Source organism: Psittacula echo (genome assembly GCF_963264785.1).
Source record: "Psittacula echo genome assembly, chromosome: 5".
NCBI classification, from domain to species: Eukaryota; Metazoa; Chordata; class Aves; order Psittaciformes; family Psittacidae; genus Psittacula; species Psittacula echo.
In genome coordinates this window covers 55,824,808-55,849,092 of record NC_137739.1, presented here as the reverse complement: position 1 = coordinate 55,849,092, position 24,285 = coordinate 55,824,808, and the positions used below count along the sequence as shown (strand labels likewise).

Sequence of the window (24,285 nt, the reverse complement as noted above, 5' to 3'; positions counted from 1 at the left end):
ACTATTATATGCTCAATTTAATTACAGTTACTCAAAGACTATAATTCCATTAAAACCAGTATAGATATTACGAAATGAGCTTAAAATACCTACCTGAAGGTAAAGATTCACCCAGTATTCTCCATTCTCACAGTAAGCCTTGAAAATAGATGAGTGAAATGACGAATGACAATCTTGAGAGCAGTCCTACAGAGCTGGTCCCTACAGTTGACTAAGAACAGGTTTGATCCTGATGTCAAAACCAGGCACTTGGGCCACACAGGTGTTAATGAGCACACTGGTGCAGAGCAGCTCCTACCCTGAGTAGTATGTATCTAAGCTACAGACAGACTGTGGCCGATCAGAAGTTAACAGTGTGGTTTATGTAGTGGTACTGCAGACATTTCGGAAGTCAGATAACAGCTATCACTACAAGATGAAGAGGTGCTCTTAAAACATGTTAGAGGAGCTAGCCTTCAATTCAGTAACTGAGGGGCATGAAGTAATCTGAAGGCACAATACACTCCTTTCCTGTAAGTGTAGATTTGAGGCATCTCAACATAGCAAGTGCTAGAAAGAAAGTCTAGCCCTGTAAGAGAGGAGTAAGTAGGGATAGCCTTAGTAGTGAGAAAAGCAGTAATTACAGTGTTCAAAGTAATAAAAACATGCTCAGATTAAACAGTACTGCACTCAGGTAAAGAATGGATAAGTGGGAGAAGATTTAGTATAGTCTTAAGTATAAGCCATCAAACTTGACTGGGTAGACTTGTCTTGAAAACAGATTCAAACTAAACCATCTCCTGAGTAGATGTATCAGAAAGTGAGATAGTGATATTAAGCACACAGAGACAAATTCCCTAATGGTTCTTAGCTGTTACCTTATGAGCAAATTAAAAATCAATTATATTTGCCTTTTGCCACTATAAAGGCAGTATGAAGCTTCTTGCCTCACCCCCTATGCCAAGAACTGCAAGCTTTGTTTAGGTCAGGATGGCAGAAGCAGAAGGCATCTGTTCCATCTGTGCTTAAAGCCCTGGTGCACGTTTTAGAAATTTGCTGTTAGAAAACCAGTTGATCATTTTGACTCGCAGGCAGTTGGCATTTGAGAACTTCAACCTTCATTTTTAATTCTATTTTTTTTTTAATCTCAATTATTAAACTTTATGTCCTTTTTTTTAGTCATACAGGTACCTCGAAGTTTTATGCTTGGTCTCCTGCTTCCCTATTTTTTTTAGACGAGAGTATGTTTTGTATTTGCTGAGTTTCTATATATTAATTTTCCTATTTAGATAGAACATTCCCATCTACTTCCAATATTATCATCAGAACAGTACCTTTTGACCTGTACTGGTAAGATTCTGAGACAGGAGGTTCGATTGAATGACTTGCCTAAAAGAAGACCACTCTGAAGGTACTTTCAGATATCACAAAGGATAGGCTAGGGAAAAAGGATATGGAGAATCCATTATCTTCTCAGTCAGTCCACTGTATGCACAACCACCTCTGGACCAGATTGTGGCTCTCATACTGTGAGATGTCATAGCTCAGTTTGCTTACATTCTTCTACAAGAATTTGGTTCTGCATTGTCATGGCAGGAAGGTAATCACTGACTGGGTCTTGAATGCTTGTAAGAATATGACCTATCCCTCGGCTGATTCTTTGCCCATAAGAGCCACTACTGTTTTTGGCTGAGATTGTCTGACCTCGGTAGACTTGAGCCCGATGCTCGCAGATACCAAACTTGCTTAGCAGGATAAACACATCTCTTCGGAAAGCTTTGGTGAAAATAGCATAAAGAAAGGGGTTGGCACAAGAATTGAGTGGGTAGAAGAGTACCAGCAAAATCTTGGAATTGGTGACAGTTATCAATGGTTTGTTCATAATGGCAGATAAAGCATGGAAGGAGATGGGAGCCATGCACAAGAAGTCGGTGAAAATCAACACAGCCATACGCTTGGCAATTTTGGTGTCTTTGTCTCCTGACTTGTACTGTGGGTTTCGCACAGTTACATAGATTTTTACGTAGCAGGCACAAATGATGACAAAAGCAATAATATTACATATTAAAACGAAGACGACATAGGCTTCAGCCACTGTCGTTTCAGTGTCCATAGGCAAGCAGATGCTGACTTTGCTATAACTGCTGACGCCAACCAGTGGCAAAAGGGCAAGAAGAAAGCATGAGAGCCACCCTCCCAGCATGATAACCAAGGCATGCCGAAGGCGAATCTTTCGATCTAGGCGCATGGCAAAAGTGATGGCATACCAGCGCTCCAGAGTGATCACAGTCAGAGTGTATACAGACAGTTCACTAGCAAATACTGTGAAAAAGCCAGCTGTGTTGCAACCAGGCCCAGTCTGCCACTCTATAGCATGATTGTAGTATTCTGACCTGGTGTAGAGATCCACTGAAGCAATCAGGAGGAGGTATAAACCCATGCAAAAATCAGCGAAGGCCAGATTACACATCAGAAAGCGTGGTACAGTCAGTTTATAATGGCTGGTGAGAAGGATGAAAAGGACAAAAATGTTACCTATTATGGCCAGCAGATTCACAAACCACACCACGATCCTCAGAAATTGATATCCCATTATATCCTCACAGGGATTAAACTCATCAGGTTCTGGAGTGCATATTACATCTTCATTGCCTCCGCAGACAGGATAGTCATAATGACTGTCAAAGGTCTGGACATCTTCTGTTTGAGGGTTCTTGAGCTCTTGGCCAAACCCAAGATTTCCTTCTCCATGCTCTTCCAAAAAAATGTAATAATGGGAATTTTCAGGCAAATTTGTGAACTTGGCGTTTTTGTCATAAACGGTATCAGTGTGGTCTGTGTATTCTTCTGCGTAATCTTTGTAAAACGAACCTCCGAGAGCTTTGGCTGATCGTCTCTTACGAAAGCTGCTGCTCTGATTACATGTCAGGTACTCCAAAATTCTGAAAGAGTAGAGGAGGAAATCACTGCTGGCATTTACAGTTTCACTGGAGTGCAGCAAGTAAACAAAGGGGGGCACTTCAAAAGCAAATCACCATGAATGAAAATGTAGCTATAAAACTGTGATCAGGTGTGTTTCTGTTAATAGAATGTGTAGTGAATGATAAGCATGAGCATTTCTGGGCTTTTTTTTAAACTGTATTTTTCCTTTCTTTGTTGCTGTCAGCTATACCCAGTAGTAATTTGGCTTGTTCAGCATCCATAATCCCTCTTCCTTTTTGGGATCTACATTCTCAGTACATAACAAGACTTTTATCTACTCTTTATAACTTCTTAACTAATACAGTATTACTTTCCTTTTCATTTTTGCTCACAAGTCAATTTCTCCCAGAACTTCCATCATTTTAGTTTCTGGTTTGTGTATTTTCTGTGGGTGCATTACAGCTAATTAGCAGTGTAGTGGTTGGAAATCCCATACCTCATGGTGTGATGTACCTGTATTTGTAGTCAAAAATTATCCGTACTTTTTACTAGGAAAAAAATTGCAGTTTGGCATCAGATACTTGGATCACTGTGACCCACTGTCACATAACCTTTAGTAAGTCTCATTTCTAGGTGTGTAGAATAGAAGATTGCTTACAATTTGAGATTGCATACAATTCAGTCTGAGAAATTTTTATTTCTACTAATAGATATGCAAATACTTTTTTTCTTTCAGTGATTAGATTGTGCTGGGTTCTTTCTTTACTTTCTTCCTGTCCAGGTTTTAAATCTCTTCACTCCTCTGTTTTATTTCTGTCATCACTTTCCCGGTTTGTTGTAATTGTGAATATTACTGCCTTGTGAGTTTATTATTGAATAATTCATGTACTTATCGTAGCATATTTTTAATATACTATGCATTCCATCCACAGATACCACAGTACTGAAGACTGAGGTTGTATTCCTAAATCAGAGGCTGGATAAGAATTTTCTAAACCTTATTAAACTTTGGAGAAATTTACAATGCATTTGCATTCTGCAGTAGAAGTCTGCTGCTTATCAAATTAAGTCGTCCTCCCTTTCTCCCTCCTCCCGCTATGGCAGCACAAGTCGCTGTATTGCATCAGGACATCTATAACTGTACTTTTTGCCTCACAAAAGCTATCCCCACCAGTTCTGATAAGAGGCTGGAAATCCTGCTGAAATGGAATTTGAAATATTTGTATACAGGGTTAATCCAGAATCATCTGTTCAGAGCTTTTCAATTAGAATGAGACATGAGGCTATAATCCCTCTAAAACTTCATTTTCCAGGCCTTGCTATAGCCCATTCTGTGTTATAGAATATATATTCTCTTTTTCCTTTTTTTTTTTTTTTTTTTTTTTTAATTTCAGGTTCAACAGAAGGAGAAGCTTTTGAAAAAGGTCCTACAAGTTGTTATATCAGAAAGTCTTTCTTCTGTCAGTTTGAAATTGTAGTTTCTGTTTCGAAGAATGTCCTCTATACCTAAAAAAAAAAAGTGGTCACGAAAGTGCCAATAGATATAATTTTATGTTAATACTAAACACTGTCTTTATTTGCATACTTTAAAATGGAATATAAGGTAGTAAAACCCACCCACTGTTTTTTTTCCAGCTCTTGAAAGCACAGCAGTGACTTGGATATGATAGGTCAGCTCGCATTAGTTGAAGAAATAGCTTTACAGGTGGTAATTTCTTTAAAGCCCACGTATTTTTGGCTATTAGTTCTTTGAGGCTTTCCAGTCCTTTGGATGGAAGGTTAGCAACAGCTGTTCTGGAGACATCCCTAGGTAAAGGAAGAAGACAAGTGTGTCAGAATATCCAGCAACTGGATCAGTTGGGTTTTTTTTTTTTTCTTATTCAGATTCTCACAGTAATTTAAGAGTTTCACAGAATTTTATAGGAAAAATCAAATCCAGAGGAGGTAGGGATTTCATATCACTTTGTTAAGTTCTGATACCAATCAAATTCAGGTAGGATATGAATTCTTCCTGTGATTTTTTTTGGTGTTTTAAAGCTCTTGTATGTAATGCCTCATAGTGGAGAATATGGATGATATAGAAATAGCAGAACTTTTAAAATTGCACCTTTAAAGTGAACAAGATACAAATGACTGTGCAAAAACAAATGAAAAAAATTCTTTAAAAAAAAATCACACCTTCCATTGGAACAGCGATTTTCCTTTAGATCTCTTTAGACTCATTTTAACCTATTGGCATACTTCAGTGGAAAGTATTGTAATTACTAAAGCAATAGTTCTCCGTTAGCCAAAATTAAACTCTTTTATCTCAATCCATCCTGAAACACTCAGAAAATTTAGTATTGCGTTGATGCTTTCTGTTCTTCTGGTACTGAGTCTACCTCAGCAGATACGTTGCACAGTTCGTGGGGGAGGTGGCTTCCTTTAGAACTGCCAGGTGGATGTCATCTGGTCCTGCTACTGTTTTTCACTCACTTCTTTGCCTTAACCTAAAACCTCTTCTACTGACACTAGAAGTAAAGTTGGGTTTTTTTTCAGAGTTGTACTCTCTAAAGAAATATGCCTGTATAAGAGGTTCTAGTGCAGGAGCACTGTTTGAAGCCAGTGTCATCATGAACACCCTAGTAATAAACAATTAAGCTTTTTTTCTACGTATTGTTTCCCACGAGTGCTGTTCTTATCCCTCTAGAAGTCTCACCCACTGGCTGGTTTCTTGCAGCTAAAAGAAAATTATTAATAATTTTATGCTTTAAACAAATTGCTTCTACTTACTCTGCTTTTTTCTTTTAATTTGCTTGTGTTTGTTTTTAAATTGAGTTAGAAATTGCTCCACCTTTCTGTAAGTGGGCTTTTTTTTTTTTTTTTCCCTAATAGCTTCTTTGTATCATACATATTTGAATATGTCACAACTATTTGATTTCAACCATGTAAACTTCTTTTTTGTTCTTCTGGAGTAATTTTTGATAGGTAATACGTGTTTCTACCAAGCCCCTGAATTGGCTTTTAGAAGAGTCTGAACGCTGTCTGCTGTCATCTTATCTTTTAAAAATCACAGAACAGTTGAGCTTCCAGATCATCAGTTTTGATCTCCCTGCTGAAAGCAGGGTCAGCTGGAGCAGGTTGGTCAGAGAGCTGTGTCCTTTTGACATCTCAGTATCTCCAGGACTGGAGACTCCACAGCTTCTCCCAACAATGTGTTCCAGCATTCTACCACCTTCACAGTAAAGAAGTTTTTTCTTATATATTCCTGTATTTCAGCTTGTGCCTGTTGCCTCTTGCACTGTCACTGGACACCGCTGAGGAGACCCTGGCTCCCTCTTCCCAGTTCTTCTCTGCCCTGCCAAGTATTTATACACATTGATAAGATTTCCTTGACTCTTCTCCAAATAAACATTTCCAACTCTCAGCCTATCCTATGGCAGATGCTCCAATCCCTTAATCCACTTAATGGCCTTAATCAACTGCTCCTTTTTGGTTTTCACTATTTTTCTTATTTTATAGAGCTCCATTTCTGAAGCAAAACATCTTGGTAAACTAGATCTTGGACTAGATCTTACCAAGACAAGGCTGGCCTTTCAGCAACCCCCATGGGTCTCCATGAAGTCCTCATGGTGGTGGCAGCTACCTGCAGGAAGGGAACATGATTAAATACTGTGTCATGAGAGGTGCAAAGATTTTTTTGGAAGGGAAATAATACTTCACAGACTAAGAGTTCTGTGAAGATGTTCTGGCACAAGTGTATGGAGAAAGATGATCCTGTTTTGTAAAATGGGTTAGGATTTCTGAGAAGTCTTGACAAAATCGGACATCGACGGCTGGTGAGGTAACTAATCTGTTACCTGACAAGGGAATAGCTCTCTTGTATCAATTAAGACAAGAACAGAGTCGGGAAAAAGACTAGGGACCGATGATAACCTTTCATGCTAGAGGAAGTATGGAAAATTAATTGGTATTGGAATATACACATCATTGCAGCAGAGGCCTGCAGAGGCTAGCCTAGTGCTGGTACTACTGAAATATTCATAAACAGTCTGGAAAAAGAATGAGAGTAGCTGCAACGAAGCTTGTTTCTGTCACAAAGTAATAGAAGGTAGTGAAAGCTAAAGCTGACTGTCTAAAGAAGCAGGAGGGTCCTGCAATACTAAGTGAAAAAGCATTGAAATAATTGACATGATTCAATACTGATGAATGTAAAGTGCATTTAGGAAAAAGCAATCTTAACTGTACATAGATTACAATGGAGTTTACTTAGAGCTCTGGAAAGATCTTGGAGTCCACTCTGCAAATGTCAGTTCAGTGCTATTTAATAATGTTGAAGGGAAATAGAATGCTAAGAATTTTTAGGAAAGACATAGAACAGAAGAACTTCACTTTGTAAATCTGACTGCATCTTAAATACTGTGCAGTTCTATAAATACTCTATGCAGTTTACAATAAGAGCATAGAAAGCTACAGCAAGGATGATTGAAAGTATCCAGTTGTTTATATATGAAGTTATAAGTAGGACCTTTCTCTTGGGAAAAGCTAGGACTAAAGCAGTAGTAGACTATATATGCCATGCATATTGTAAAGAAAGTGATTGGAATTATTTATTCTTGTGAAATGAGTTTTGAGGAGCCTGAGAATGTGAGTCAAGAGGCTTAAAAATGAGAAAAGGTATAATCTTTTCACAAAATTGCATCATTAAATTGTGAAAGTCAGTGCCATGGTTCATTGTGCAGGCCAAATGACAAGGTAACAAGAAGGATAATATCTTCTTTTTGTTTTATTCACAGTTGAGTCACATTCCCATCAGAAATGACTGGGTCAGGAGGAACATCCTGGGACACAAGGGCTTGTGCCTTGGAAACACCTGCGGAGAAGAGCCTCTCCAGGCCCTGGAAGTGATGGTACTTTAACGCGCAGAAGAGGGCAGCCAGCCTGGGGCTCAGGTGGCGGAAACAACTCCCTGGGAGCAGAGGGGAAAGTGTGAAGTCTGTGGCAACTCAAAGAGTGTTACCAAGTGATGTTGAAAAGTCTGAAAGAAATGTTCAGTGAGAAGAAAGGGTTTGGAAGAATTATTTATAAGTCTACATCATTTTTATCTTATGGAATCCTTTGAAGTCTTTTATTTATGTGTATATGGGGGTGTATTTTAACAGTTGGGTACTGCTTAGGTTTTTAAAAAAACTAATTATTTTAAACTAGAGGGGTTTCGGAGAAGATTTAGGCACATCTGCCTTGAAGTTCTAGTTGATTTAGGATTAATCATGTTGCAGGGCTAACACTAGGTGGGTAGTCCCATCCATGGGCCGTATTAAGCACAATGGTTCGCAAGTTTGGAAATTTCCAAAATTCCCAGTTTGGGAAGTCCCTAAACTGCCAGTATGGTGTTTGCCACCAAAAGGTCTTGTGATGCTGTCTGTACCACTGCTATTGCAGTTGGAAAAGCCTCCTTGGAGTCTGGTGGTAATTTGTCTCCCTGTGGAAGATAACTTCTTAGTTACCCTATGTAGGCCCGCATTTTGTTAGCGAAAAACTACGTGTCAACTGGTCACAGGGAAGTGCGGGATTGACAAGTATTTTTCTACCTCACAATTCCAATCTTGATGATTATCTATTCAGAATCTACTTCAAGCAGCATAGCACCTGTCTTCAAGCTAGAAAGCATAGGATTGAAAAGGTTTTAAATAATAATTACTAATCTTCAGAGCAGCATTAATCCAATTAGTTGGAGTTTGCCAGACTATAGCATCTGTGTCTTCATTCATACAGAAGATTCATGGTCCTAAGTGATGTCTTTGTTCCGTGTCGTTGTACCATCAGTCTTGATTTTGGGCTGCTCATTAAAAATGGGAACTAACTGCAGTTATGTCAGCCTCATTAATATTGTTAACATATTTAAATACAGCAGTGTTTACATTGCACAGAAGAGTGTCTTGCTACTACTGCTAAGCTATAGCTGGCATACTTAAACACAAGAGAATGAGCAAGAGGTCTGATAGACTTGTCGAGGCTCTGTCTCGAAAAGACTATAAAAGAGGTTAGGCAGGAAACTGATAAAATGAATAGTAATGAGTCATGAGTACTGGATGGTTTTCACCAAGAAGTTCTGAAGCACCTCAAGGAAGCGGTAGTTGATTTGGTGAAAGAGGTGTGTAACCTTCAGATTAGCTCTGTGCAGGAAGGCAGCACATGAGCCACTAATATGATAGACCTGGGGGAAGTCAACATGTGAAGGGCTTATGTAAAAATAAGTCCTGCCTTACAAACCTTTCTGAGTGTTGTCAGTAAGATCTGCTCAGAGTCTCTTTGGACTTTCACGAGGCCTTTGACAAACCTCTACAAAGGCTGATGTGGAAGCCAGTCAGTCACACTACTTCTGGGAGACGTCAAATGTTCAGGATTATGGTAAAGCGCTAACAAAATTCATTTCCAGCCTAGACCCAGACCAGACTTTAGCATTTAAGATGCCATGATCTAGAGCTCACTCAGATGCTGGAAGTGGTGCGCCTGCAGTAGTGTAGAGCTCTACACTGTGGAGCATAACAGCAACCGAAGTGCACTCAACCAGTTTTAACACTGTGGCTTGTTAGCTATATTGTTTTTTCCTCATATGCTTTCTCATAAATCTTGTGTAATGTTTCTAGGCTGTTGCTTGCCTTATATAAAATTTACGTGCTAGATTTAATGTTGCAGAGACATTGGAGAGCTCCAGATGAACGTGGGAATAAAACGTATCTTACTATTTAAGAGATGTTGTTTTCTGAACCAACTGTATATATGATACAAGTGTTAAACATATTTGCCTGCTTAGATTCGATTTTTATTCTTGTGAGTTGTTATTTTTTGGTCAAATTCTTCATTGCTTTTATGGAGGCAGAAGTTCAGAACTAGATATAAGGGATAATAGCCTTGTCAGTAACCTTTTTTTAACAGCTGGAAACATGGAATTGTAGTGTGAAATCAAGTAATAATGATAATTTAAAAGATAATTGAGAAAATGAGAGTAAATGCATCACAGTACCACTGGCAATTTTTACCTAATCATACATGCATTTGAGTACTGCAATACTACGGTAGTTAAAAAAAGCATAAAGTACGTAATGGTTGGGTTTAGACTATCCACTAAAGGATTCTTTAAATCTACAAATTTGCATTGTTTGATTAGCAGAATGCAGAGTGCTTCTGTGGCTTGAAGACTCTGTGGACGGAACCTCCAAAGGTAGGACCCATTCCTAGACTGGGAGATGATGCTTTAAAGAGCACTTCTGCTTTTTAAAGATAATTAGTTACTCACATGTATCTTGTGTGACAATTACTAACGTTTCGAATTTGGACTGTATGTCTTGCAAAAGCTAATTGAATAATGAGCATGATTGTATTTTTCTTGTACTCTGTTGAACTTGTGCTCTAGGCAGCAGCTCTTGTTGGATCATTTAGTAAATCATGTCCACTGAGTTGCTTAATCCTAGCCAAGATTGCATTTTCAGATGAAGAGCAATGTACTGCCATTATATTGTTAAAATGTTTTTCTAAAGCGAGCATTCTGTGTATACATCCACATACATCTTAATGTACAGCAGTTGCAAAGCAATCAGAATTACTGGCATATGTTCTCTATTCAGTGATCACACTTCCCTCTTCCTCTGCTATTGTAAACTACAAATTTAGAAAAAAAAAAAAAATCAGCTGACTTTTAAATACCTACTTAACTATACCATCTAACTAGGTGGCCTAAGAGCGTGGCCAAACTCACACAACATATTTTTTAATCACTGTTGATTTACTGTTAATTACACTATTTTATTACACTATTAGGCTGTTTTATGCCTTCTCCCTTTGAGAAGCAATACTTCTCTCTGTAATGTCACTATAGTACCATCCCTCTCTCTAACTATAAATATTGTTAGCCATGGAGGTATATCACTCTAATGGGAGATGGATAACTGGCTGTTCAGGCTGCAAATGTAGAACATGTCCTGAGATTGACGATCAGTGGCAGCTGGGCTAGCACAATAGTTAGGAAAGATTAGAAAAACTGCTAGTCATTTGAGAAACCTAATTTGAGAGCACAGAGTGAGAAGGAAGTTCTTTACAGTTACATGTGCGTGTCCTAGGAAGTCATCTCTAGCCCCTAAAACAAGCTGTTTCATGTAGCTCACACACCTTAAAGCTAAGCCCTTGCAGAATGAGCTTACATGGCAACATTATTATAGCATATGATTACCCCACAACCCTTTGTAAGATGCCCTAAATTGTTCACTTGTTCAGCATAACAATGCAACTGGTGCTTTAAATACCCACCGTACCTCCAAGAGTCAAAATCTGTGCTGCTGCAAGCTTTTACCTCCCTTAGACTTAAGATCCTGAGTGTTTTGTTTTCTGCCATCCCTAGAAAGGAGCTTTTCAACCCCTTGTACCATCAGTAGCCTTAGAGGGAACATGTGCAGTGAGCTGCATGAGACTGTTACAGCTGAAGCCAGGACAGAGATCCCAGATGAAACAGGAGAGTGCATCTTGCTTCAAGACTGTGTATTTACTGTGACACAGCAGTATCGTGATGGAAATATGGTGTCCAGGTAAAGTTATGTTGACTGAAAAATGTCTTTCTGACCAGGAACAAAATGAGAGAACGTTTCTCTGGTGCCATGTGCAGAGTTAAGAAAAAGGTCTTATTAGCCAAATACTAATGAAAAAGGCTTACTCAGCACCAACACAGCCTCTGTTGCAATTCTCCAGCAATGACTCTCTTACTTCAGTGGTAGGTGGCCTGAGCGATCCTGAAAGCAGAAGTAGTGGAAATGAAAATGATCCAGCTAGCAGGGAGGAAGAGGAGCAACACCCACCTCAAAGGCTCCCTGAGCAGGAGGCTTAACAGCCGTTTTGTGAGCTTTTTCAGGTTTCCTTCCTGATCTCTTGACTTCTGCTTCCAGAGCACCCTCTTCTGCTCTGCCTATATGGCCAGTTCTGATGGTGGACCATGTGCTTGAATGTACTTTTCTTATCCAGATTGTATAACTTTTAAGTCATGCTCAGAAAACACTACCTTCTCAGTGCTGTCTCGGATCTGGCCATTCAAGGCACAACTCAGGTTTAACCCTCAGGTGATTCAGTGATAAGAAGAAAAACAGGCATATGAACCCTATGCGGACCCTATGATTCCTTCTGTGACCAATATGCTATTATTCTGATATAAATATGTTGTTTTGCTCAAGAGCAGAAAGTAAAACTGATTCTTACATGGAGTGAGCACTGCCAGCACCACCTGATTTTGGCAGTGGAGCAGGAACTCAGTTTCCCCACTTCAGTTCTCTGTCAGTCCTATGCACTGTGTTACATGCTAGATGATGAGTCAGGGAATATGATTCTTCCTAAAGTTCTTAAAGTTTTTCATTTAAGCCTGTATTGCGATTCCTAATTTTAGTGAAGAGTTCTTTGGAGGACTACAAAATCAGACTGAAAGCCAAATTGCATGAGAAAGAAGACAGCACTAGAAGTAACTTTATTCTGTCTGAAATTACTTTTTATTTCTGTTTCAATTTCCTGTATATGTGTGCTACTAGAGTCCTTAGTTCGTGTTACAATTGTACTGCAATTGTACAGTCATAAGACAGATTGTAGTACGGAATTTTTCCAAAGAAAAATTGGTAGGAACAGTATTTCCAATGTAAGATGCAAGCATTTCTTAAATCAGTTCCCTAAAGCACACACAGCATTTGTTGCTGATACTCTTTTTGTAAACGTGTCATTCCCATCTCTGGTGCTCTGCTGCTAGTAGTGGTTGGAAAGAAAGTGCAACCTAAAATAGTAGTATTTTTAGAACTATCTCTACTTAATTTTCTGCTACTCACAGTAGAGTTGGTCCACTGTGCACTCCCAGAAATGCATTGTCATTGATAACTTCCAGGTATTTGTTCTTGTGTAGATAGCTGCAGAAACAAACAAAACACAGTGATTTGGAAATAGTTATCCATAGGTTGAAGATCATCTTCAGTTAGTTGCCTAAGCAGATTTACAAAAGCAGTATGTATAAGGACCATCGTATCCCAACAACATATTGAAACATAATCAGTCAATTCATTTTCTGCGTACTCAAGGAACAAAATACAGGTTTGCTTTTTTGAAAATAAATTAAATCCCTCATCAAATAATAAAAAATTAAATAGGCAAAAAAAATAGGCAAAATTAAATAGACAAAAAAGGCAAATATATGTCATACACATAAAGACATGTGAATGTATACTGTATCTTCAGATAAATATTTGTGTGGATGAGGTTAAATAGATGGTTTTGCTTTTATCAGAATGAGGTGTGGGGAATTACATGATACAAGAATGCTTAGTCAACAAACATAAAAATAATGCCCTCCTTGTTTACGGGTTGATAATAAGTTTTAAGTACTTTAAAATCTCCATAGCCACATGGAGGCTCCCAGATACAAATCAAAGATAAGAATGAAGTTTTTTTTATAAAAGCAGCAAGATAGGGAGTGAGAAGGAGGGCAAATCTGAAGGAAAAAATTATACATGTTCTGTTTAAAAAAAAAATAAAAAATAACCTGAAGTCTTGGGAAAACTGTGAACAATTTCCTGAGTGTCCAACACTTTCCTGAAAGATGGAATGCTGCAAATTTCTCCTATGATTACATGATTGGTGTAATCAAGGGCCAACATTAATTACCATCACTCTGGCAAGTGACATAGAAGGAAGTGTGGATTCAGGAAGTCAGGAATTTACAGTTGAGTTAAAGGTGGATGATTTAAGACAGGCTTTTTAAGACAGGCAAGGCTGCTGAACACTCAAAAAATTAATGTAATCCAAGTGGAACAGTCAATGTTAAATTCAGTTCTGTGGTTTTAGATTTAAAAGTGACTGATCCAGAATGAATATTTATTTATTGATTACTCTTTACCATGGTCTGAAACTGCTGTTTGAGACTTATAAATACATGGATTAGTACTGCAGGTAATTCAGTCCAGTTCCAAATTGCTTTAGAGAGGCTATGAATTTCTGTTTGAGACTTTTGTTCTCAATGGCCTAATAGAATTTATGGGCTTTCTGGAAAGACTTGGGAGAAATAATTTGAGTTCAAGAGTTCCACAATTGCAGGTCTACAAAGAAAGAGCATAAATTAAACAACCTGCAGAAGCAGCAGAAGCCCAGGTGTCATGCTTTTCTGCCAGAGTGGACATATGGCACTGAGCAGATTTTATGACATTCTGTGAAGAGCAGACATGCACAGAATGTGATGGAATGGAAAATTAAGCATTATTTTTATGCGTATGATGCAAGCTTGTGTGTATTAGTTGGGTATATTTGGCATAGAGATTAAAAATGTGGGTTTGGAACAATTGTTCTGCTAAAAAGTACTTTTCAAAACGTAGCAGGCATACTAATTTCCGTGAGAAGGTTGGTTCCTTCTGGTTAGCCAGGGAGGAGGAGGACCGCAGTTATAAGCAACTAGATCTTCTAAGCACACAGACAGGAATTTGTTGAATTAGCTGAGCTATGAAAAGAGGGTGAAGATTAGGTTGCAATATATACATACGTACATATACATATATGTGCGTTTGTATATATACGTGTGGATACTCTAATTCCCTAAGACAGCAATTTAACCTTAGATAGTGTTTTTACTTACTTCAGTCAACTTCTGTCAGAATGTTTACAAGAGAAATGACTTGCAGGCATCAAGCCTAGTCATGTTTTTTAACCTAATTGAGATGCAAATTGAAATGTTGTGTTGAGATTAAGAATAATCTATTAATTATAGTAGCTCCCGGAGGAGGATGGAGAAAAACATAGCTCTCTCGGCTGAGGGGCAATACATAAGCAAGGAGACAAAACAGTTCAAGAATTTTTTTTCTGTACTGTAATGAGAAAGGATCTCTGAGAGAAGTTTAAAGCAAGGCGGCAAAGGGGAAGGTACAGCTGCAGAAATGCAATGCAACCCATTAAGGCAGAGAACACAGGCCATTGCCAGGGAAAGTTGTCAAGGGGAATGTATGTTCCGCTTGATGAAATGATGGCAAAATGATCAATGCTGTAAAGCCTTGCCTAGGACCATAGTGCCTAGTAGAAGAGACTCATAGCACCTGATATTAAATGGGCTCTGGAAATGTAACTTGGTAATGTATCTATGCAGCCTGTCGGATTATGAAACATTGGTTAAAAAAAGGGAGCACAGGCAAAAGAGATAGGTTGGTAAATGAGCAGTGTTAAGGATTCATTGTATGTTTTTTCTGCACCATTGTTTATTTTGACTTTGAGCTAAGTCAGACATTATAAGCGACCCCTGAGAGTGTATACTAAAGAAAATATATTTTTTTACAGTTTATTTTTGTAATTAGATTTTGAGACTGCACTTTTCCCATTTCAGTAATTTAGACAGCTCTGTAAAACCTCATCATATGAATTTTGCCATTCACTGGATATATGTTTTTAAAAATGTTCTTTCCTCACCAATTTTCTTACAGAAATAAACATCGGTGCAGAAGCACCATTTTGCAGAAGTCTGCAGGAGTGATGCAGTTCACTGCCCTTAATGATGTGTCAGAATGAGGGATTTGGGTTTCAGATGAACACTGTTTGGTAGAAGTGTCATCTGACACTTCATCCTGGTTTTTTTTACTTCACTACCTTTACAAAACATATACAGTAATACTACGGTTTGCAGATTTATTAGGTAGTAGTGTCATTATTCAATATGATGATGGAAACCACTTATGCATGGTTCCACTGCTATATCTGCATTGACTGTTTTGATATCCTTAATTTACACAGGTCTTTTAAGACTGCAAGAGTGGTAGAAAGGCACACTGCATGGTAGAAGGCAGCCTCTGAGATTCCCAAGATGTCTTCTGACGTATGGATGGAGCATAGGGTCTTTGAAAAATTTTTCAAAAGTGAATTATTGTTTTTTATTATTTTCCTTTTTTACTTTTTTTCCTCCTTGAGGTTATCATTCAAAACCCATTAAAATTTCTTTCCCTCAGTCTTTTTGGTTTCTTTTGCTCCTAGTTGCATCAGATCCAAAGGACCTGGGATCAGACACAGGGAAAAACAGGTACCTTCTTCACTGTACATGGTAGATAAACAGGAGTTCAAATTAGAAATGTCAAAATACAGAAAAAGAAATATTTGCCTTTTGCATTAACTTAATGATGCTGCTAGAAACAACAAATCTCCAAGCCTGCACTTAGCAAAATTGTACCTTATCGTGGCATATGGTAACCAAACTACTTCAGAAAATTAGTTTAGAAATTTCAATGTAGTTTATCAAACAGATAAAGGTTTTACCTCTGATGTTCATCTCCCTGGTTTACCTTGTAAAGCTGGAGTAGTGCTTTGCTCCAGGTAAATGAGATATGATTTAATTAGGAGAAAAACTCTTTGTTGTAATAAACCACATTTATGGCTGGTAGATAAAGCCCTGAAAGTAAGCCTTGTAGTTTCTTTTTTGGTTTGGGGTTTTTGTTTGGTTTGGTTTGTTTGGGTTTTTTTACTTATTTAACTAGGGCATCATAGCCAGTCTCTGGAAAGATTCACTTGGAATCGTAGAATAGTTACGGTTGAAAAGGACCTTAAGATCATCTAGTTCCACCACCTCTGCATTGGGTAGGGACACATAGAATATCTCAATTTGGAAATGACCCATATGGCTCATCAAGTCCAACTCCCTGCTTCTTAAGAGTGTCATCCAAATGCTCCTTGAACTCTGGCAGGGTTGGTGCCCTGACAATTTCCTGGGGAGCCTCTTCCAGTGACTGACCACCCTCTCAGTGACCACCCTCTCACCCTCTTTTCCTAATGTCCCATCTGAACTTCCCCTGTCACAGCTCCATTCGATCTCCTCGTGTCCTATCGCTGGACACCAGAGGGAGGAGATCAGCAGCTCCCTCTCTGCTGCCCCTCTTAAGGTGGTTGTAGACTGCCATGAGGTCACTTCTCAGCCTGCTCTTCTCCACAAATAAGTGGCCTCAGCTGCTCCTTGTAAATCTTGCCCTCGAGGCCTTTCACCATCTTGGTCGCCCTCCTCTGGACACACTCAAACAGTTTGATATCCTTACACTGAGGCACCCAAAGCTGCACACAGAGTTCGAGGTGCTGCCGCACCAGTGCGGTGTCTCTGGTGGGACAATCAGCTCCCTCGACCTCAGCTAGCAATGCTGTGTTTGATGCACCCCAGGACACAGTTGGCTGTTTTGGCTGCCAGGGCACACCACTGGGTCATATTCAACTTGCCATCAACCCAAACCTCCAGATCTCTTTCTGCAGGGCTGCTTTCCAGCCTCTTGTCCCCAGTTTACATGTGTAAGCCGGATTACCCCATCCCAGGTGCAGAATATGGCATTTGCCCTTATAAGAGCATCTCAGAATGCTCTTACAGAATTCAAGCCCAATTTAAAATGAAGTATTGAGAATAATTTTATCTATCCTCATGCATCTCTGGTTAATTTAAGAACTCACGATGAAGAAAACTCTTTACTCATGATTGCTAGTCAGGGTCTTCAGCGAAGCCTCTGTAAGGCCAGATTAAGCTCTGCCAAAGTGAATGGAGCCTCTGGAATTGAGATGTTTTCTGTGTTAATGGTTGAGGCAGATGATTTTGGGTATGATGTATAAAGGATACTGACTCACTAAGTATTAATTTCCAGAAACTATAATAAGAAGATGAATGGAAAGTTGAAATGGTTACTTTGTGTTTTTGAGATGTCCACCTCTCATTCCTCATGCAAGTGACCAGTTCCTCTGAATTGCTTCCAACACCTTACACCACTCTTTTTTGCAGATGAGAAAGTTCTGTGAAAGGGTTGCTACCATTACCAGTGTTATGCTTAGCAAAATAAATGTGTAAGTAAACCAGCATAATTATCTTCCAAATTGTCTTAGAAATGTTACTGATCAAAAGAAATTTTATTGTAGCTTCAAATCAGAACAAAATTACACTGTAATTACCTGCCATGATTTGATTTCTGAGCTATAAAAAAATATACATCCCAAGTGAAAGTACACTGCAAAAGATATTAGGCGCTAATGTTTTTGTTGCTGGCTGGAATTATTATCCTCTTTTTGTTCCTTAAAAATAATTAGAATAAGATATATATTTAAGAGCTTACAACAAGCATAGAGAGTTGGGTTTTGTTTTTGTTTTTCCTGAAAGCAAAGAATGGTCTATTACTTACATGGCATCCAGATTTGTCCCATTAAAAGCATGGCCTTGGATGCTGGTGAAACCATTATTGTAGAGCTTGCTACAAGCAAAGAAAAAAAAAAGAAGTGTATGTTTGATTGCTTCAGTACCGGAATACCTAACATTGTACGGATCATTTCTCTTGGCAATAGCACATTTATGGATGGGTTAATTTTAAATTTCTTGTAGAAGCAGCAATTATAGTGCAAGGTCAAACAAATGCCCAGCAGCATCCTTGAATGTAGCTGAATAAGAACACCATGTGGCAGGTGTGCCGTCTTCTACTTCTTTTCACAGCAAAGATAGAACTAGAATAAAACATACTGCTATAAATTTCTCACCCTCAAACTAAACCCAAGGAAACAAAATTCTGCTAGGACTGATTAAGGAAGGCTAAAGGAGCTAATACCCAGCAAAATAGCTAGGATTTTTCTATCAGGCCTGCCTGACTTTTTAAATCATTCTTTTGCTCCCTTAGAGCAAAAGGATTTTTTTTTTTTTATTTTTTTTTTTTTTTTTTTTAATGAATTTCTCCTAGTTCAGGTCATAGAATTATTTAGGTAGGAAAGGACTTTTCAGATACTCATTTTCACTCCCCTCCACCCTTTCCTGTAGTTAACATTGAGTATGGCTTGCATAACTGAACTTTATTGAACAATTTTTCAAATATGACTCTTCTGAAATTTGCCACCCGTTAGCCTTCATGATATGTGCCACTTAGGCTGCAAAAAAGTTACACACAGTTCTAGCCATGCTGTAGCTTTACAGAAGGAGAAATCTGCAACCTTTTCCCATTGGTTTTTCTCCAATATAACTATTTACTGACATCAGGGTCATACAAAAGCAAAACCACTTTGGTCAAGCCAGTTTAAAGAAAAGCAGTAGGGCTGATTCAGATCACTGTTAAAGTAAAGGGTTTAGGCAAATTAGATTACGGATGCTACTTGTCTATGGTGTTTCTCTGTTACAAACTACTAGGGTAGGACAATGATTATTGGGGGTTTTAAAACGTTTTACCATATGCTTGAGAGAGGTAGCTGTCTTGCAACTTAAACTGGAAGAACTTACAGAGTTAGAGATTCATTACAAAGCCCGTGGAAAGCATTTGCAGGCACTGAAGTCATGAAAGGATTATCTGCAATTTCACTGAAAAAGGAGACGAAACATCACAATCAAACATCTGCCCAACAGAGCTCCGCCAGAACAATTTTATTATAATTGTTCTCTGCCTTCATAATATATAAAAGCATAGAATGACTTGTACCTTCTGACCTGAGATAAACTAAACATGTGGGATGATTAAGAATTGAGCATGTTCCAGCATCCAGGAAGTGAGCTTGTGAAGGAGATGGGTGAGGTGTGCCAGCTTGTTAGATTATAATGATTAATAGCATAGTAAGGTCCCTTGTCTTATAAACCAGAGAATTAGCAAAGTAAATAATGCTGCAGTGTCAATTGAGCCAGCCTAAGTGACTTTAGAGGTGAAATCTGTTTCTCTAGCTAGGCTAAGACAACAGGTAATACATTATTCAGGACAGAGGCATTTCACTTTACAGAACTGAATTTAGCACAAGTGAAAGAATTTATCATGTGATCTAACCTAATGATTCATCTCGACTCTCATCCAAATGAGTGTTTCAGTATCTGTCATTTCTTACTTTTTTACTCCTGCTCTGTACTCTACTTTTTTACTCCCACTTTTAATAAATGCTAAGTATCTTCAGACCAAAACTCTGTTGTCTGAAAAGGGACAAAGAAAAACTAAACAGATTTACTATGACTAAACTGGAAAAAGGAGAGAGAAAAAAGTAATTTGCCTTTTAACCTCCTTTTCAGTTTTCTTTATTAAAACATTAATTGTACAAAGCAACATAATAACCCTTCCCCAATATCTTCCTTAAAATGTGAGTTTAGCCAACACTGAGCTTTTTAAAAGTGTAATAATAAGCAATTGCTGTCAAGATTGTCTGGTTTTCCTGCTCTTGGGTCTTCTGTGCTCAGGTTGGGGTCAGAAGGAAGGCAGATAGCCAATGGAGGTTATAATTCAATGATATAGGAGTTCAATGAAGAGTAGAAAATGTGCAATATGAGCTCACCAAGCCAGCACAAGTTTGTTAGAAGAATGTTGATAGGATGACTTGATGTTAGCAGGTTGTCAGATCAGGTCCTGTGTGCCATACTAATCTGACTTTAGACTAATTCAGATATTGCACAGCCATTACAAAACCAAAAACTAAAAGCAAAATGCTTGTAGAAGTTGTGTATTGTGTGCTTTAGCTGATTCAAGGGAAATGCATTTGTGTGTCTGTCTTTCATCCAGGTCCAATGTATAGTGCTATGTGACCTGTCATTTTCCAGATATAGTACTACTGATGATTGAAATATAGCTGGAAAAGTGTTTTGTCAGACATATTTAATGTTTTTCTCCAAAACAGGAACCTTCACTGTAGGCTTTCTTGGGATCTGAGGATGGTAGTGTTTTAACCATCTGTGAGGACAGATACTTACAGTAAAAAGTTCACATCAGATGAGTAGATTTTGGTGAGATCTGGAAATGCTTTGAGTCCAGTATTAAAAATACCACTGAAAAAGAGAAGAAACAGAATTAGACGGACTGGATTACTGAACAACAACAACAACAACAACTAATGTATTTAAAATGTTCAACAGTTCAGGACAGTTATTTCATCCTCCCTATTGTCAATCAATTAATCTATAATCAACTGTCCAAAATATAAGGATGCAAGTACAATTAAAAAAATCAAAATACCAGATTTATGATAAATTATAGCATCTAAAAAATGGAAATACAGAATAATAAGACAGCTGAGCATATTTGCGGAGTGAAGTAGCCTATGAGGTGACAAAAAAACCCTGATAACTCTGGATTCACTTGAGATTCAGACAATAGTCTGGACCCCCAAATCCACTATCTTTCATTGAGGCTAATAGCTTAAAAGGGGAAGATATTTTCAAATGTAAATACAGTTAATGCCCCTTATTTCTGAATTCCTCTAGAGTGGAAATAAGAAAATATAGTTCTTGATTTTTAAAACTGTTATCCTGAAATGAAATTATTTTAACTTCTTTCTTTACATTGCTTTCAGATCTGTAGGAAAAATCTTTCTTTCTCACCAGTACCCCCACAACAAAGTCTTACCATGACCCCCCTTTTTAAAGTCTTCTAAACATTATTCAGTCACAGAAGATACTCTTTCTCATCTCTCTTTCCTATGCTATAATTTTAGAATTTCATGGTTTGGTTACTCTGTGCTGCTCTTTAGAAACGTCATGGGAATACAGAAAATTCTTCATGATTTCTTTCTGCCAGAGATTACATTAAATCAAGTGTCTATAGATGGTCTTTCACATTTAGCTGACAAGTATGCTTTAAACCCCTGTGTCAATATATAGTAAATATAAAAGATGTGCATATCTCTGTTGCGTCCCTTCTTCCCAATATTCCCTACAAAAAAATACACTTACTATAAGAAGAAAGCTAGCTGTGGAATTTTACCACGGAGACCCTAGTGTATTTCAGTCATTCAATGCATGAGAAGAATGGCAAAACTACTAATGAACTGTGTACACGTTTTCCTTTCCTGCAAACATAGTCTAAGTTCCAGCCCCTACCCTAGCTGGCTTTCTGTCATTGAAATAAAGCATCAGGGAAAAACATTGCAATCAGTTCCAAAATGAAATGCAAAGAAACAAAACTGCTATAGTGTAGAGTCATCTGTGAGGTTTAAGTGCCAACTCGTTACAGGTGCTAAATACTTACAGATATTTCAGAAGTGGGAGGTTCTTAAAGGCATCTGGATCTATGTAATCCAAGTTTCTAAGATTTCGAATTTCACTGTAAAAAAGGGAGGAACATCACCACATCGGTTGTTAATATTTAATTATTTATTGTAACAGAAACCAGCAATGTTAAAATGAAATTTCGGGGACTCACTTCCTGCAACGAGCTTTTGTACTGGCTAGCACTAGCTCAAGACCACTATGCATGCTGACTAATCTTACAGTGATGAATTATGTGCACGTTAAACTGGTGTAATTAATAGTTATACTACTGCAATTACAGTGCTGTATTAAAATATTCCTTATGTCTGTTAGGTACTTTGAACAGTACTGTTTCTGTATGTAAAAGAAGTCTTCTCAATGTCTTCTGCTTCTCTCAAACTGATTTATTAGTTCTATAGCTATCACACTCCCAACAGTGGTATTTGCTCAGCTTTAACTGACATGCTTTTCCATCACTGACTACATATAAAATGTTGGACTCATGAGCCCCCTAGTTAGATAGTGGGCCAAATATTCCAGGGAAAGATAGTCTTCAGATCAGCCTTCAGCCTGGAAATGAATAATGCATCAGAGTACCATAAAGTCATAAGGTTTTGGCTTGTTGCTATTCATAGTATTCTGCATAAATGATTTGGATGAGGGTACTGAAAATAAGAATTCAAAATCTGCGGCACAATTGAAAGCACAAAATAGTGCAGTGAGATTCAATCAGATTCTGATTTATTAAGTAACTAGGCCATGAGAGGGCATGTGCTGTTTAACAAAGGCAAATGAAAAACTAATTAATCTGGGAATAAAAGGTTTAGAACTGCCAGATGAGACAGTTGGCACTGTAGTCAGAGACAAGCTTAAATAACGTGAATGAAGAAATCAATATGATTTGACTGAACATTGGAGAAAGGATTTATGTCCCTGCTGTTTGATTTCCTTGAATTGGTAATGTTGCGATTATGGAATAATTATGCTTTAATATATACTGTATTTATATTTGCATTGGTGAACTGGAAAGATCGAAACCCACAGATTTAGAAAGTTAGGGTTCCTTTCAAAAGCAACTCTAGGAAAGCTATTAGTAGTTTTAGCTGCCTAAAATGCAGATAAAGCCAAAGAGTGTACTTAAAAATTCCTAGTAGGCTAGTTCTGAGGTATCTAAGTGTCTGTGAGAGCTGATTTTAAGTGACTTTTGAAGTGGAACTTTGACACACCCTATAAATACAACTTAGTCATAGAATATAGTGCTTAAATTCTGCATCCAAAAGTAATGTAACGATTCTGAGTCATTCTGGAAATTAAGTGCTTTAAAGATATAAGAAAACCTAAGACAATAGGCATCTTTGTTGACCATTGATGCAGAAAGGCAAAAGGTGCCCTGAATAAATATTTCCCTTCTCAGTCCTAACTGAAATTACTTAGATATACTTGTAAGAAAAAAGGATGTTACTACCTAACTACAAGATAACAGAATTATTTGTGGCATATTTACAAAATTATTCAAAGTTACTTTACAAACTATTGAGCTTCTGCTTTATTTTTAAAAGTACATAAACCAATTAAGAATTGGCAGATATGCAGAGAAAGTCACTTTTTGATAAAAAGTCCCACATCAAGACTTACAAATAACTATGAACTTATGTTCAGTTAAAAAGATATAAATACTTAGCTCAAAATCCAAATTAATATAAAATGAAACTAATAATATTCAGATATTAGTCTAGTGAATTAATTACTGAGATGTAATTTCACTAGATAACTTCTAGAAAGGTTAATAAGCTACTTAGCATCCTATATGAATTTAGTAACATTTTGAAAGGCACGTTTGCTTAAGTGGTGTATGAATTTCATTTACCAGACATATCTTTCATTCCTGCTTTGCAATATCAACATACCCCTGTATTTGTTCAAGCCCAGAATCCAGAAATACCAAATCTGTCCATAGAGTCCCAGTATAATCACATTGTGCTGAGATACCTCTGAAGACTAAGGATATCCAGGTCAGCAGTTCTGAAATACTTCAGATCAGGCCTTTTTTGGAGGGGCCCATCTCTACCTTCTTAGACTTCCTAAGCTATAGCTTCATTGGCTTCTCTCACTTGTATGTATACTTCCATTTATTCTCCCCCTACAGCCAAACCACTAACTTTCTTTCATCTGCATGCACCTGTCAAGCCTTTGCATTGCTAGCACCAGAAAACTGACTCAGGCTCCTTACAGTCTTGTTTATTTCCCTGCCTCCAGACCGCAGCTTTTAGCAAGATTTTTGTGCATGACTCAGAATTTCATTGCCTTGAAATTCCCTGCAGGTATACAACCGTCCCCAGATCTCTTCAATCTCCCTCTCCAGTTGCATCTCAGATATTTCCATCGTATCACCTCTCCTTTCTGCAGCACCATATCCCACAACCTGG

General features: G+C 38.0%; 1 protein-coding gene across 3 annotated transcripts in view; it reads right to left on the bottom strand.

Annotated features, from left to right (window-relative positions):
* Nucleotides 1-1,015: 1,015 nt before the first annotated feature.
* TSHR (thyroid stimulating hormone receptor) overlaps nt 1,016-24,285 on the bottom strand; it is a gene marked incomplete at its 5' end in the record, with an annotated part of 58,356 nt that continues 35,086 nt past the window's right edge. For all 3 annotated transcript variants that reach the window (XM_080619497.1, XM_080619498.1, XM_080619499.1), the window contains 7 exons: nt 1,016-2,921; nt 4,519-4,707; nt 12,735-12,812; nt 18,069-18,137; nt 19,145-19,222; nt 20,585-20,659; nt 21,858-21,932. In XM_080619497.1, coding sequence (XP_080475623.1) covers nt 1,517-2,921; nt 4,519-4,707; nt 12,735-12,812; nt 18,069-18,137; nt 19,145-19,222; nt 20,585-20,659; nt 21,858-21,932 — 1,969 coding nt within the window. In that variant the 3' untranslated portion in view covers nt 1,016-1,516. The remainder of the gene's footprint in view (nt 2,922-4,518; nt 4,708-12,734; nt 12,813-18,068; nt 18,138-19,144; nt 19,223-20,584; nt 20,660-21,857; nt 21,933-24,285) is intronic.